General features: G+C 40.3%; 1 protein-coding gene across 1 annotated transcript; it reads right to left on the reverse strand.

Annotated features, from left to right (window-relative positions):
- Nucleotides 1-323: 323 nt before the first annotated feature.
- LOC133648591 (12-(S)-hydroxy-5,8,10,14-eicosatetraenoic acid receptor-like) lies at nucleotides 324-16471 on the reverse strand. Its single transcript, XM_062044833.1, has 3 exons — nucleotides 16030-16471; nucleotides 984-1389; nucleotides 324-817 (listed from the first exon to the last, which is right to left on the reverse strand). Exons 1-3 carry the CDS (start codon nucleotides 16170-16172, stop codon nucleotides 350-352), a joined length of 1017 nt encoding a protein of 338 aa, XP_061900817.1. The 5' UTR covers nucleotides 16173-16471; the 3' UTR covers nucleotides 324-349.
- Between the last annotated feature and the right edge of the window lie 1019 nt (nucleotides 16472-17490).

The raw sequence follows: 17490 nt of genomic DNA on the forward strand, positions 1-17490 counted from the left end.
TCAACTGGCTGCTGATCACAGCAAGTCTCTTCTCAGTATTTGAACAGCAAATGTGAAAATTCAGCGATTTTGAATAAAAATAATGTAAAACTGGTGAAGTTAAATGGAAAATAACTTTATAGTATAACCACTGGATACATATAACAATTTAATTCATTTTTTTTCTTTTTACATTTTTTTTCTTTCCATGATGGCAGGTGAGGCCCCGCCTCACCTGCCTCCCCTGACTGCATGTCACTGTGTCAGATAGACACATTGTGATGTGTTTTCATAAGAACACAATGACCTGGATGAATGAGAATATCCATAGGCACGTTTTCATAATCAATGTTCATGACAGTCATTAAAGTCATTTATCTAACATTGGCAAAGAAAGGGTTCTCCCCCTAGAGCTTGTTGTGGTGGTCGTTGTTCCCATTCCTGAGCTAAACTCCAATTTCAGCAGCCTCTTCTGCAGGAAGACAGGACAGAAGGTGGTGACGTAGGCGTCCTTGAAACCCGAGTGACAGAAGCAGTAGACCAGCGGGTCAAGCAGGCAGTCGATGTAGGACAGAACCATGAGGCTGTCGTACACCTGAGCCGCCACATTCTCCGCTTCCGGCCTCATCCCCAGCCGTGTTGCCAGCAGCACCGCTCGGGCGATGGTGGACGGCAGGAAACAGATGGAGAAGAGCACCACCACGGACGTGACCACATATGATGCTCTCCTCAGTTTGCTCTTGTCACCCACTGTCTTCCTTCTCAGTCGGTGGACGATGCGCACCGTGCAGAAGACCAGAATGATGAAAGGGAGGAGAATTTCAGCGAAGAAGACCACCTTCAGAAGTTAAGATAAGATTATCATACAGCACAGTTAATCAATTGTTTTGATTGTATAAAAGATGCTCGGTTAAATTGTGAGAAAACTTGAAGCAGGTGAGGTAAGTTTTTGGTGTTATTTTAGGAGGTTTGATACAAAAAAGATATGAGTGGCTCAGCAGTACCTCCCTGGAGGTGTCCGTCACGTCCTGAGAGAAGGTGTTGTTGACTCGGCCGTAGCTGTTACAGCACTCAAAGGTGTTGAGCATGGTGGGGATGGTGAGGGGCAGCAGAAACAGCCAAATGACCACCGAGATTTGGGGGGACTTCTTCAGGACTTTGACAAAGTTCCTCCTGCCCAGGTGGACCACGTTGAAGTAGCGGTCAATGGACAGCATGACCAGGAAGGCAATGCTGGCGCCGCGGTTGAGGAAGACCATAAAGAGCATGGTCTTGCACATGATGTAGTTGGGACTGCGTCTCTGGCCCCGCTGGTAGTGGTAGGCCTTGGCAGGAAGACATGCCACCAGCAGGAAGTCTGCCACCACAATGTTGAAAAGGAAGATGCTCTTGTTCTTCCAGAACTTGAACCTAAATAAGAAGAATTGGATCCATACTGAGAACAGTTGGCAATATTTTGCTTATAATAGCTATAAATTGAGAGAGCTAAAATATGATTATGATTATTGTGTTTGTGGTTTGCAATGTTGTGTAACAACACTGCAAACCACAAACACAATAACCACTATGTATCCCACATGGTATCTGCTCCTTTGTAATGATATTGTGTGTGTAAATGTATCATATAAATTGTACAACAAGACAATCTGTAGCTAAAAACAGTTTGAAGTAGTATTCCTCAATTATTAAATCCCACTCCGTCTCCACATCACAACAATCATCAGCACACACTATATATATGTGTATATACGTACACACATTCACATGTATATATATACATATTCACATGTACATATACTGTATACATATACATATATACATATACAAGTATATATACATAAATATATATACACATATATCTACATATATATATATATATATATATATATATATATATATATATATATATATATATATATATATATATATATATATATATATATATATATATATATATATATATATATATATATATATATATATATATATATATATATACATATTATTATAGAGTACTCAATGTTGTTGGGTTTTTGATTAGGACTTTTGGATGGACATGCATTGCGACCTTTGCAGGTGACTCGGACTAGCCTTCTCTGGGCCTATGGCTGCATGTGCTTGGTTGATCAGGGTTTAGTGCTTTCTGCATGTCTCGCTGATCTCTGGTGGTGGGCTGTGTGGCGTAGAGCACAACCACCAGCTGGTGGCGCTAAATGAAACTCTGGGCTCAGTGGCAGCTTCTCTCTGAAAGCGACCTGTTTGAAGCCTTGCAATGGAGAGGAACTGAGGACCGATGCTGCATAAAGATCTTGGAACTTTAGATAAAACTGAGGTAATTAGTTAGTTTTTGCAACGACAAACTTTCTTATCATGGGCGCACATCAAGTTTAAAATAGCATCCTAAAGCGAAACGTGAACGTGAGGATGGCGTCACCAGCATAGCATGAATGCTACGTGGACAGCAAACAGAGGACAACAAACTATGCTGGCCGAGTTTGTCTGTGTTTACCACAAATAACTAAATAGCGTTTCAAAATGGACAGCCACCGCACAGAAGACATTAACATCTGTAAAGACCAAGTGCTGCAAGATGTGTCAGGAAGTGGTGGTGACAAACCCCAAGATGCAGAGATGGCAGGCTTGGTATATATATATATATATATATATATATATATATATATATATATATATATATATATATATATATATATATATATATATATATATATATATATATATATATATATATATATATGTAGATATATGTGTATATATATTTATGTATATATACTTGTATATGTATATATTTATATGTATACAGTATATGTACATGTGAATATGTATATATATACATGTGAATGTGTGTACGTATATACACATATATGTGTATAGATACATTCATACATATGTACACACACAAACACACTCACACACACACACTCACACACACACACGCACGCACGCACGCACGCACGCACGCACGCACGCACGCACGCACGCACACACACACACACACACACACACATTTATATAAGGGCTGTCAAGTCATTATTTTTTAATCAGATTAATTACACTCTTGAACTGTGTTTAATCACAGGTTATTATTTGCTTGCATAAATAAAATTTGCCGAACAAATACCCCAAAATTCAGATAAAAATGCAATTTGGTAGTAAGAATGTCATACAGAAATGGTTTTAAATGTTTTACTGATCTGCAAGACTTGCTCAAAACTTGGTGACAGTAAGTATAGTAAGAATCAGGTGCAGATTTGGAAAGTCTTTGCAATAATATAGCAAACTAGGTACATATGTACTATACAGTATTTTAAAGGCCTACTGAAACCCACTACTACCGACCACGCAGTCTGATAGTTTATATATCAATGATGAAATCTTAACATTATAACACATGCCAATACGGCCGGGTTAACTTATAAAGTGACATTTTAAATTTGCCGCTAAACTTCCGGTTCGAAACGCCTCTGCGGATGACGTATGCGCGTGACGTAGCCCGGCGAACACGGGTATGCCTTCCACATTGAAGCCGATACGAAAAAGCTCTGTTTTCATTTCATAATTCCACAGTATTCTGGACATCTGTGTTCGTGAATCTGTTTCAATCATGTTCATTGCATTATGGAGAAGGAAGCCAAGCAAGCAAAGAAGAAAGTTGTCGGTGCGAAATGGACGTATTTTTCGAACGTAGTCAGCCGCAACAGTACACAGCCGGCGCTTCTTTGTTTACATTCCCGAAAGATGCAGTCAAGATGGAAGAACTCGGATAACAGAGACTCTAACCAGGAGGACTTTTGATTTGGATACACAGACGCCTGTAGAGAACTGGGACAACACAGACTCTTACCAGGATTACTTTGATTTGGATGACAAAGACGCAGACGTGCTACTGTGAGTATGCAGCTTTGGCTTTTTTTTGCGTATGTACGTAACTTTTTTTAAATATATAAGCTTTATGAACCTTGGGTTAGGTGAACGGTCTTTTGGGCTGAGTGATTGTGTGTGTTGATCATGTGTTTGAATTGTATTGGCGTGTTCTATGGAGCTAGGAGCTAGCAGAGGAGCTAGGAGCTAGCATAACACGTACCGTACCGTACGTGCGCGTCACGTACGTAACTTTTTAAAAATATATAAGCTTTATGAACCTTGGGTTAGGTGAACGGTCTTTTGGGCTGAGTGATTGTGTGTGTTGATCAGGTGTTTGAATTGTATTGGCGTGTTCTATGGAGCTAGGAGCTAGCAGAGGAGCTAGGAGCTAGCATAACAAACACGCAGGTGTTATTATGCAGGATTAATTTGTGGCATATTAAATATAAGCCTGGTTGTGTTGTGGCTAATAGAGTATATATATGTCTTGTGTTTATTTACTGTTGTAGTCATTCCCAGCTGAATATCAGGTACCGTGAGTATGCAGCCTTGGCTGCTAAACATTCGATAACTTGACCGTATGTGCGCGTCACGTACGTAACTTTTTAAAAATATATAAGCTTTATGAACCTTGGGTTAGGTAAACTGTCTTTTGGGCTGAGTGATTGTGTGTGTTGATCAGGTGTTTGAATTGTATTGGCGTGTTCTATGGAGCTAGGAGCTAGCAGAGGAGCTAGGAGCTAGCATAACAAACACGCAGGTGTTTTTATGCAGGATTAATTTGTGGCATATTAAATATAAGCCTGGTTGTGTTGTGGCTAATAGAGTATATATATGTCTTGTGTTTATTTACTGTTGTAGTCATTCCCAGCTGAATATCAGGTCACCCTCGGGTCTCACAGCATCTTCCCTATCTGAATAGCTTCAACTCCCCACTAGTCCTTCACTTGCACTTTACTCATCCACAAATCTTTCATCCTCGCTCAAATTAATGGGGAAATTGTCGCTTTCTCGGTCCGAATCTCTCTCACTTCATGCGGCCATCATTGTAAACAATAGGGAACTTTGCATATATGTTCAACTGACTACGTCACGCTACTTCCGGTAGGTGCAAGCCTTTTTTTTATCAGATACCAAAAGTTGCAATCTTTATCGTCGTTGTTCTATACTTAATCCTTTCAGCAAAAATATGGCAATATCGCGAAATGATCAAGTATGACACATAGAATAGATCTGCTATCCCCGTTTAAATAAAAAAAATTCATTTCAGTAGGCCTTTAATTGATGATGTAATAAAGATATCCATAAACAACTTTACATAGTGCACCAATTACATCTGCATTTACTATTCCTTAGTTTAACCAGTTCAAAAAAATGTAGAGCAATTTTTCATTTTATTAGTGCAGTTGGATCGGATGTGACGTCACGCGTTGTTATTGTGAAGCCGGACGTGTGTGTGTGAGAGAAGACGAGAAGCCAGTGTGTTGACGAGAGACGTGATGGTTGTCAATATAGAACTTGATTGATTGAGACATTGATTGAGACTTTTATTAGTAGATTGCACAGTACAGTACAGTACATATTCCGTACAGTTGACCACTAAATGATAACACCCAAATAAATGTTTCAACTTGTTTAAGTCGGGGTCCACGTTAATCAATTCCTTTGATTGCCTCTCGATTCCCTCATTACTTTCTGTCATTTGTGCTGGGCTTCATCGAATTACAAAACCTCATTTACACAAACAAGCTACCTCACTTTTTCAGATGACGGCGCTAATCTGTTTTTTTGTACAAACTACCTCTAGTTTGTACGACGTTAGTTGGCAACATGAACAACATCTTGTCAGGCTTGTCACTGGCAGTTTGGTTATGTTTTAGTTTTCCCTCTGTTTGTGTTTAATTTCCTGTCAGCGCTCTTTTTTCTGTTCAGTTTCCTGCTTACCTCCCTTAGCGCTGTTTCCCCTCAGCTGCGGCTGATTGGCACCTGGCCACACCTGGTGTCAATCAGTCGGCTGCTATTTATACCTGCCTTGCCCTCCAGTCAGTGCTGGAGTATTGTTTGCTGTATGCTGTGGACTGTTTGCCGTCTCCAGTTCTCCCTGTTTCTTGTATGCTGTGAGCTATTCCCTGGTTCCTGTTTGCTGTTTCCTGCCTCCTGGTTCATGTTTTACCTGCATTTTTTTGGACATTAAATTCATGTTTTCCTGCACCAAGCCTGCCATCTCTGCATCTTGGGGTTTGTCACCACCACTTCCTGACACATCTTGCAGCACTTGGTCTTTACAGATGTTAATGTCTTCTGTGCGGTGGCTGTCCATTTTGAAACGCTATTTAGTTATTTGTGGTAAACACAGACAAACTCGGCCAGCATAGTTTGTTGTCCTCTGTTTGCTGTCCACGTAGCATTCATGCTGGCGACGCCATCCTCACGTTCACGTTTCGCTTTAGGATGCTATTTTAAACTTGATGTGCGCCCATGATAAGAAAGTTTGTCGTTGCAAAAACTAACTAATTACCTCAGTTTTATCTAAAGTTCCAAGATCTTTATGCAGCATCGGTCCTCAGTTCCTCTCCATTGCAAGGCTTCAAACAGGTCGCTTTCAGAGAGAAGCTGCCACTGAGCCCAGAGTTTCATTTAGCGCCACCAGCAGGTGGTTGTGGTCTACGCCACACAGCCCACCACCAGAGATCAGCGAGACATGCAGAAAGCACTAAACCCTGATCAACCAAGCACATGCAGCCATAGGCCCAGAGAAGGCTAGTCCGAGTCACCTGCAAAGGTCGCAATGCATGTCCATCCAAAAGTCCTAATCAAAAACCCAACAATGCAACTCAAAGCATTGAGTACTCTATAATAATTAAAATAACTTTATTAATGTATAATAGTAGACAAAGTGGCTGGGGAGAGGGAAGTCTGGGCTTTTCTGCTTAGGCTGCTGGCCCCGCGGCCCAACCTTGGATAAGCGGAAGAAGATGGATGGATGGAATTCAGAGTTTTTATTATTTACATTATCATTAATTCATTATAGTGGACAATATTAGTTCTCCTACCACATAATTACATACCGCTATAATAAGTACAGTGTTACCTCGGTTTTCGTGCACCCCACTTTTATATGATCCAGTTTCCTACAAAACCTTTTGCCAAAATTTTGTCGAGGTTTTTGTACAGCCAATCATTGCACATAACAAACTAATCTGTTTTCCCTCGTGTCATTCCGTGGAATCTAGTGCCCAAACGAAGAATCCCGCGATTTAGTCTCTGTACTTTTTTTAACCAATACCACCATGGGGTGAAAGATAGTTACAAAGTCCCAAAACTTTGGTAAAGAAGGTGAGAAGCACTATTAAAATGCAAGAAATAACTTGTAGTAAGATAGAAGGCTGCGACGGAGGGTTCTTTCTTCCCCTCCTCCCTCTTTGCTGTCTTCGCTAACATCGTCATAAATATGTCATGATCTATTTGGGTTTTGTTATCAACTTCCTGTGATTAGAATCATTTCCTGTCCTGGAGCTCTTGTTTTGCCACTATTTCCTGTTTGGTATCTGTGTTTTGAAGCACCTTTACTGTATGTAAATTAGTTCTTTATTGATTTATTGTTTTTATTGATTTTTAATTAGTCCCAATTAGTTCTATTAAGTTCCACCTGGGTACCTCTTTCAGTGCCGGATCAATTTACTTGGTAGTCTGTTTGGTGTGCTAGAATTTTTTGTTCCCTGCTTGTTGTTGCCATTAAAGGCCTACTGAAACCCACTACTACCGACCACGCAGTCTGATAGTTTATATATCAATGAGGAAATCTTAAAGGCCTACTGAAATGAATTTTTTAAATTTAAACGGGGATAGCAGATCTATTCTATGTGTCATACTTGATCATTTCGCGATATTGCCATATTTTTGCTGAAAGGATTTAGTATAGAACAACGACGATAAAGATCGCAACTTTTGGTATCTGATAAAAAAAGGCTTGCCCCTACCGGAAGTAGCGTGACATAGTCAATTGAACATATACGCAAAGTTCCCTATTGTTTACAATGATGGCCGCATGAAGTGAGAGAGATTCGGACCGAGAAAGCGACGATTTCCCCATTAATTTGAGCGAGGATGAAATATTTTTAAATGAGGAAAGTGCAAGTGAAGGACTAGTGGGGAGTGGAAGCTATTCAGATAGGGAAGATGCTGTGAGAGCCGGGGGTGACCTGATATTCAGCTGGAAATGACTACAACAGTAAATAAACACAAGACATATATATACTCTATTAGCCACAACACAACCAGGCTTATATTTAATATGCCACAAATTAATCCCGCTCTGTACCGAGGATGTCGTTGTGGCTTGTACAGCCCTTTGAGACACTTGTGATTTAGGGCTATATAAATAAACATTGATTGACATTGATTGATTGAAAAACACCTAGGTGTTTGTTATGCTAGCTCCTAGCTACTAGCTCGAGCTAGTTATAGCTCGAGCGGGTAATATGGACGGGATCCTGTATATATAACCCGCCAATACAATTCAAACACCTGCACAACACACACACTCACTCAGCCCAAACAACCGTTCACCTAACCCAAGGTTCATAAAGCTTATATATTTAATCAAAGTTACGTACATGACACGCACGTACTGGCAAGCAATCAAATGTTTGGAAGCGCGCGGGTGGGACCTGATATTCAGCTGGGAATGACTACAACAGTAAATAAACACAAGACATATATATACTCTATTAGCCACAACACAACCAGGCTTATATTTAATATGCCACAAATTAATCCCGCATAAAAACACCTAGGTGTTTGTTATGCTAGCTCCCAGCTCCTAGCTACTAGCTACTAGCTCGAGCTAGTTATAGCTCGAGCGGGTAATATGGACGGGATCCCGTATATATAACCCGCCAATACAATTCAAACACCTGCATAACACACACACTCACTCAGCCCAAACAACCGTTCACCTAACCCAAGGTTCATAAAGCTTATATATTTAATCAAAGTTACGTACATGACACGCACGTACGGGCAAGCAATCAAATGTTTGGAAGCGTGCGGGTGGGACCTGATATTCAGCTGGGAATGACTACAACAATAAATAAACACAAGACATATATATACTCTATTAGCCACAACACAACCAGGCTTATATTTAATATGCCACAAATGAATCCTATTGCTAGCTCCTAACTCCTAGCTATTAGCTCGAGCTAGTTATAGCAAGCGATCAAATGTTTGGAAGCGCAGCTGTGTACTCACATTTTCGCAACTGTGTATCCAAATCAAAGTCCTCCTGGTAAGAGTCTCTGTTGTCCGAGTTCTTCCATCTTGACTGCATCTTTCGGGAATGTAAACAAAGAAGCGCCGGCTGTGTACGTGTTGTTGCTGACTTCCCTCGCAAAATAGACACTTCGCACCGACAACTTTCTTCTTTGCTTGCTCAGCTTCTTTCTCCATAATGCAATGAACAAATTGCAACAGATTCACCAACACAGATGTCCAGAATACTGTGGAATAATGAGATGAAAACAGAGCTATTTCGTATTGACTTCAATGATGTCCGAATACTTCCGTTTCAATGATTGACGTCACGCGCATACGTCAACCCTCAGAGGCATTTCGAACCGGAAGTTTAGCGGGAAATTTAAAATTGCACTTTATAAGTTAACCCGGCCGTATTGGCATGTGTTGCAATGTTAAGATTTCATCATTGATATATAAACTATCAGACTGCGTGGTCGGTAGTAGTGGCTTTCAGTAGGCCTTTAACATTGCAACACATGCCAATACGGCCGGGTTAGATTACTAAAGTGCAATTTTAAATCACCCGCGAAATATCCTGCTGAAAACGTCTCGGTATGATGACGTTTGCGCGTGACGTCACGGATTGTAGCGGACATATTGGGACACCATTGTGGCCAGCTATTAAGTCGTCTGTTTTCGTCGCAAAATTCCACAGTATTCTGGACATCTGTGTTGGTGAATCTTTTGCAATTTGTTTAATAAACAATGAAGACAGCAAAGAAGAAAGCTGTAGGTGGGAAGCGGTGTATTAGCGAATGGCTGCAGCAACACAACCAGGAGGACTTTGAGTTGAATAGCAGACGCGCTACCGTGAGTACGCAGCTTTGGCTTCCAAACATTTGATCGCTTGCCCGTACGTGCGTGCCGCTATGTGCATGTCACGTACGTAACTTTGGGGAAATATATGTGCTGTATGAACTTTATGGAGGTAAACGGTACTTTGGGCTGTGGGATTGAGTGTGTTGTGCGGGTGTTTGAGTTGTATTGGTGGGTTATATGGACGGGAGGGGGGAGGTGTTTGTTATGCGGGATTAATTTGTGGCATATTAAATATAAGCCTGGTTGTGTTGTGGCTAATAGAGTATATATATGTCTTGTGTTTATTTACTGTTTTAGTCATTCCCAGCTAAATATCAGGTCCCACCCGCCTCTCACAGCATCTTCCCTATCTGAATCGCTTCCACTGCCCTCTAATCCTTCACTCTCACTTTCCTCATCCACAAATCTTTCATCCTCACTCAAATTAATGGGGTAATCGTCGCTTTCTCGGTCCGAATCGCTCTCGCTGCTGGTGGCTATGATTGTAAACAATGTGCAGATGTGAGGCGCTCCACAACCTGTGACGTCACGCTACTTCCGGTACAGGCAAGGCTTTTTTATCAGTGACCAAAAGTTGCGAACTTTATCGTTGATGTTCTCTACTAAATCCTTTCAGCAAAAATATGGCAATATCGCGAAATGATCAAGTATGACACATAGAATGGATCTGCTATCCCCGTTTAAATAAGAACATTTCATTTCAGTAGGCCTTTAAATCTAGTTTTACCGACATCCCGCCTGCCGTTCTCTGCATCCTTGGGAGTCACACTGCAATGCTCCTTATTGCATCAGCAATAGGAAACTGACTAGGAGTTCTACATAAAAGGGAAAATGGCATGAGGGTCACGACTCATGACACACAACACCAATCAAACTAATGGCACAACAAAACATCAAAGACACAGTATTAAAAAGCCGTGGTGTGCCGTCAGAAATCATAGCATAACATAACCAGAAATCATGATCATAATTAAAGATAAAAGTATTTTTTTATTTACTTTCCATAAATATCTAAAATTATTCTTATTCTCTTCATATCATATTATGCTCCTTCCAGCGCTGTTGTTTTTAGGTTAGAGTTTTTATCCAATCAGAATTCAGCTAGCTTTTGTTGCCATGCTTTACCAAATCTGCCCGAGGCCTTCAGAATCAACAATGTAGGCGTCTGTGCACTGTAAGTGATCGGGGACATACAGGTGATAGACAGTTGCGATAGCCAATCAGATCACGAGTTGTTGTCAGTAAGGCCTTCTAGAAAGCCTCACGTTGAACGTGATGTTTACACGTCCTGTGATTGGATACTCACCGGGACCGTTAGTGGATGAATTTGAGAACACATAGAGTTGAGAGACAGTTGCGATAGCCAATCAGATTGCAAGTTGTTGACAGTAGCCTCTCTAGGTAGCCTGATGTTAACGAGACTGGGATTGGATACTCACTTGTCATTCCAAAGTGAGTATCCAATCACAAGTTGCAACTTAGCAGAAAGCAGGAAGTGTTGACCCACAAAGAAGGAGAACAAAATGTTGATTAGGTGGCAGATATATATTGTGATGTTATGAGCTAGGTAACATAAGAACTCCATTACCCAGCATGCCACAGTAGTGAATAGCATGCGCAGTAACCCCGTTTAGGTTGTTGAATGCAGCCACGCAGCTGGATGTTATTGATGAGCATGCTGTGGAGTAAACTTTAAGAAAGTCAGCCAACACGCCTTGTCTGCATCTTTTATGATTAGACAAAACAACACATATATTTGCAAGGCCATTTTCAAGAAGGATATTTAAAGAGAAACTACATCTTGTGAGACGATGTCGGCCAACCTCAGAAGCTAGCTAAGCTGTCCCGGCGATGAAATGGGGAAATGCCCGCCACTTCCACTCGACCCAACCGACTAAGAGGGGTACCACTGGCTTATACGGCGTCGAATGGGTGCTACAAATTGTGAGTTCAAATATTTTATTTCTGTTTTTTTTCACGTTTAATATGTTTTTTTGCAACTTTAATCTTGACAGTACCACATAAAATGTTTTAATTGCTGATGCAGGTTTATTGATTTTTAAATGCGCCAGAAAATAACCCGTTTTGTACACGGTTGATGTGATTCAATGATCAATAGTGTGTGAATGTGTTCCTGTATAGTATTTCTCCAGCAATGGTCATGTGGTGACATAAATTATGGTATTTTGAGAGGTAATCATTGAAGTCGGACATCACTGAAGGCCTAGGTGGGAAACGCACGGCCCGCCACTGTCAAAAAGTGTACATAAACTTACACAGGGACCATTACTAAATAGAGGAAGACATACAAGAGGCAACTTACTAAGCACTACACTAACAACTATACTTCATTGGTATTCACAGCAAGGTATGATGGGAACACAGAAGTGCCACCCTACAATATACATATATTTTAAATGCATGGGACGGTATAGCTCGGTTGGTAGAGCGGCCGTGCCAGCAACTTGAGGGTTGCAGGTTCGATCCCTGCTTCCGCCATCCTAGTCACTGCCGTTGTGTCCTTGGGCAAGACACTTTACCCACCTGCTCCCAGTGCCACCCACACTGGTTTAAATGTAACTTAGATATTGGGTTTCACAATGTAAAGCGCTTTGAGTCACTTGAGAAAAAGCGCTATATAAATGTAATTCACTTCACTTATTTTTCACTATTACTGTATTGAATACAAATTGATCGTCAGTCTAGGGAATTTGTTTGCACAGAGCGCATGCACAGGCACAAAAGCATTCCAAGAAAAGCAACTAACAATTTGCAGTCATATTTTGGCCTTGTTCACACTGCAGGTCAGTTCCGATTTTTTTGCCCATATGCAACCTGTATCGAATTTTTCATGTCAGTGTGAACAGTGAAATTCCGAATTTTTCATATCCGACCCAGGCCTCCTTTGTATGTCGCAATAAATCAGATATATATGCGATGCGTCCTTAATGTGAACGCTCCTGCGCTCCGGTCGCATTTATCCGACAAGAACATCATCGAAAAGCGGGAAGCATCATAATTATTCACCAAAATAGACGGTTATAAAATAAATAGTTGACAGCGGAGCAGAAAACAAATGAAAACAAGTTTTAAGGACTCACATGAAAATTCCACGGCGTCAGTGTGTGAATGTGTGTGTGTGTGAATGGGTGAATGTGGAAAATAGTGTCAAAGCGCTTTGAGTTCCTTAAAAAAAAAAGGTAGAAAAGCGCTATACAAGTACGACCCATTTACCATTTCCACCATTCCTGTCTCCGACACGCTCTTCAAGTAGACATCAAAGCAAGTTATCCTATTAAAATTGGATTTTAGGGAAAATAGTTGAAATAAAAAACGATTTAAGTGTTCGCCATTACCTTTATTGTTTTTTAAAACATTAGACATTAGACATTAGACATTAGACAAACTTTAATGATCCACAAGGGAAATTGTTCAACACAGTAGCTCAGTTACAATGATGGAAAGGACAATGCAGGTATGAATAGACTAATATAGCTATAAAAAATCTAACATATATACGAATATATACATAATATGTATACAGAGTAATTTATATACAGATATATTATATTATGTCTATAACATATATACAATATAAACCAATGACCATGTACAATATTACAGTATAGACAGTCTATATGACAGCAGCAGCATAAAATGGAGAGTAGGTCCAGCAGGAAATAGAAAATAGACATTATAAACAAAGAGAAGTAGCTAACATGTCATCTATTGCTGTATGGCGAGTGATTATACAGCTGGATGGAGTGTGGAATGAAGGAGTTCTTGAATCGCACAGTGCGGGAAGGAAGTTGAAGGAGCCTGTTGGAGTATGAACTCCGCTGTCCCTTAATTGTCAGGTGGAGTGGGTGGGCAGGATTGTCCATGATGGCCAGCAGTTTGTCCAGTGACCTCCTGTCCCTCACTGACACAAACGCCTCCAATTGCGTGCCAATAGTTTGGCCGGCTTTCCGGATCAGATTATCAACACTGTTTATGCATATTTTAAGTTCCGGGAACTCTATGCAGTGTGGATTTCATCAATTGTTATTAGTTACACTCATTAAACAATTTATCGAAGCAACATAATATAAATGAAATCATTTTTCTAATCAAATTAATTGATTTGATTGATTAATCATTGCAGCCCTAAACTAATCTAATGTGTTAACGTATTAACTTTGACAGTCCTGTTTAATAATTTAGGATTTACATTTTTTTTTTTTATAGGAAGAATTGATTTGTTTTTCGTCTGACCTTTTGGAACGGTTTACTAACAAAAAACCGAGATACCACTGTATTAATGCTATATGGTATACCGCTCTGATGCTGTCAATCAAAAGTAAACATTGTTTTTGTGAAGGCAGATTTGTTGATACTACTCTCATATGCGTCTCGTGGGCGGTGAGTTCACATGGTGCATGTTTGTTTGCGTTTTAAAGAGTTGTCTTCAATGAAGCCAACCCTTTACAGTATGAGGTTCGTCCTCTGAAGTCCAAGCACTCTGAAATCGTTCAAGTCCTTTAAATCAGGGATATCCAAACGGATCCCCCAAAAAGGATGGGTGGGGCGCATGTACTTTAATACATTTTGTACATTAAAGATGCTAAAACCAACACAATATATATTGCAAGCAGTGCCGGCCCAAGCCTCCATGGGGCCCTAAGCAAAATTAGATTTTGGGGCCCTCTATTTCTGCCAATAATATTGATTGTTGATCATTCACACACCTACTATAAACTCATTGCGGCTCTGGCAGTGTTGTTTACATTATCCTATTGTCAGCCTGGCATGTCTTTACAAATGACATGTCATTTATAAAGATATGGGTGTGGCCCAGTTAAGAACATAAATAATACCAATGAATGAACGAATGATGTCCAGAGTGCCACATATGGTTCCTAATCTTAAAATGTAGAAAACATTCAGCTACAAGAGTGGCCTGGGGTTGAACAGTCCAAGTGATAAAGCTTTGTGTTTACAGTAAAAGTGTCATCTTGTCTCATCAGTCTTGTACATATTAATCTTTAATTACTAGTTTATATTGTTCATATTTAATGTTTACTTTGTACAAAGAAAGCGCAGTCTACTGAAGTTAAATTCCATGTGTGTTAAACATAACTGGACAATAAAGCTGATTCTGATTCACTGTATTATTTTTGGTAACAAAAACCTGAAACAGCAATGTGCAAAAATAATTCGTAGTGCAAGAAAAACAAAAAAGTGCAACAATAAAATCACTTAAATATATATAAAAAGGAACAAATTCAATTGTACAAAAAATAACATAATTAAATTAAATATCAAGCAAATACTTAAATAATATTAATGAACAGAGTTACCAGAAACAAGGTAACATAACGGTTTATAAACAAATATAAAGTTACTACATATTAAAAGTATGTAAATGTACATCACGATGTGCAAAAAATTTTTTGGGAAAAAAATCAAAATAAACTACCTTAAATTAAGGTCCTTAATTCACACATTTGACCATCACATCACAGTTTTGTTCCTCTGTTCTTCACCACCCACACCACTCCACCCACTACTTAAAACATGTGCTTCCTGGCTTTTCTGACCTAAAATTGTGTTTTTGTACAATAATATATCTAGAAATCAGTCAGACTCGTACATGCAAAAAATAAAAAAATATAATTTTTTTGTTAATTGCTTTTGGGGGCCCCCTGGTGGCCGCGGGGCCCTAAGCAAGCGCTTAGTACGCTTATGCCTTGGGCCGGCTCTGATTGCAAGCATTCTAACATCCACATTTTAGCATAAAAACAAGCTGCAGGTAAAAGTGGCCACACTTTAGACACCTCTGCCCTGAAATTATTATTTATAAAAACATGAGCACAGTGCATTAAGGTGCTCTTCTTTGGTATTTTTGTGATGTTATCTTTTCACCCTGAGCTCAGCTTGCATAGACCAGGTCCTAGGCTTCAAGTTTGGCCACGACCTACTTGTGCAAGTTCGTCTATCATGGGTGATCCAATGTTTTACTTCACCTAAGTGTGTATCTGAAGTATATACAGTATTAAGACGCTGTGGTACCTGAAGATGAAGATGTAGAGGACAGACAGGTTGAGAGGCAGACCCAGCGCAAACTGGCCAGCAACAATCCAGGAAAGCATGTTGTACGTGGCGTTGTTGCTAACATTGCAGTGGTCTACATTTCTGTCAATGCTGTCCATCATCCTCCCAAGTTCACTGCTTCGTCTCGCCGGAATCTTCCTTAGTCCTCAGGCACAGCTCTGGTTCTGATCCGTCAAATTCTACAGCCCCCTTCCTCTGGAGTCGGGTCAAGCCGCTGTCAGCTCTGCCAAAACATTCCGAGGAAACGCTCCGTAAACGTAAGGCTGGAAGGTGGCGAATGCTGGGAGATGAGTGTTGCTCTGCTTTATGAGCGAGGCCACCTCTTCCTTCACGCTGAGAATTATCAGTCAGAGATGGAGGTGTGGTTTGAAGTCATGCTTCCTCCTCCTACATCACCATACAGCATCTTCACCACACATGAAACGTGCCTGGATCGTATGGACTAGCACAAGTTCAAGGTGTTTCCCAGCCAGTTTGCTGGAAATGGTTGTGAAATTCCTCAGGTAGTTGTCCGTAAGAGACCCTCATGCCTGCACTTGTTGAGTTTCAATCTCACGGGTATGGAAGCTTGTCACTTAGGGACGTGTTTACATGGTGGGCACTTCTTCTTGTGACAAAGTCAATCATTACGCTGCAGGAACCCTTTGACCAACTGTTCCTTGCTAATGATTGAAGACCTCCAATTCTTGGTCACTGTTTGACAGACCAGATGTTTTCTTGTAGCCATGGCGACGTCCTCTACCAGAGAAGTATGACTTCAGATTTTTGAAGTCATTGGACCCCTCCATAAGGCTGGATGGTTTACTGATGTATGACGTCATCCATGAATACACTTCTGTTATGAGACACCAATCAACCTCTCAGTTGTTTGTATTTTGAAGCAATCTTTCCACATGGAATAATGTGAGGAGAATGATTTGTTCTACGTTCAATCTGGAGCCATCAACGGCTTTATCAAGTGTTTTAAGCATTTTTAACTGTCATATAGTGCTGCATATTGTGCGCCTTACTTTCCGTACAATTTGTTTTTCTCGGTTATCGTATGGCCAAACATTGTGCCTAACTAGTCCGTCTCCACGCATGTCATTCTGTTTTCATCTGACCTTTTGAAGCAAATTACCAACAAAATCTGAGGTGCCACTCTATAAGTGTAAAAATATTTTTACACTGTTTTTCCTGTAAATGCTAACATGGTGTCACGACTTGGAGTTTGGCGTGGTTTGTTCTCCCGTGGTGCAAATGAATTGGACCGGACATGGCGTGAAGTTAAATACATAATTTAATAATAGACTATAAAAAGTATAAACAAATGGCGCGCACAAGCCGGGGAACAAACTTTGCTAATAAAACAAAACTAGCACAAAGGCAGAACTATGGAAAAAAGGAACAAACAAAAGGCGCTCACAGCGGAGGTACAAA

Source organism: Entelurus aequoreus, linkage group LG04 (genome assembly GCF_033978785.1).
Source record: "Entelurus aequoreus isolate RoL-2023_Sb linkage group LG04, RoL_Eaeq_v1.1, whole genome shotgun sequence".
NCBI classification, from domain to species: Eukaryota; Metazoa; Chordata; class Actinopteri; order Syngnathiformes; family Syngnathidae; genus Entelurus; species Entelurus aequoreus.

Coding starts and splice junctions, on each gene's coding strand:
- LOC133648591 (XM_062044833.1), bottom strand. CDS start 16,172: ATGATGGACAGCATTGACAGAAATGTAGACCACTGCAATGTTAGCAAC. Junction 1,390..16,029: donor CTCTACATCTTCATCTTCAG/GTACCACAGCGT, acceptor CTTCTTATTTAG/GTTCAAGTTCTGGAAGAACA. Junction 818..983: donor TGACGGACACCTCCAGGGAG/GTACTGCTGAGC, acceptor TAACTTCTGAAG/GTGGTCTTCTTCGCTGAAAT.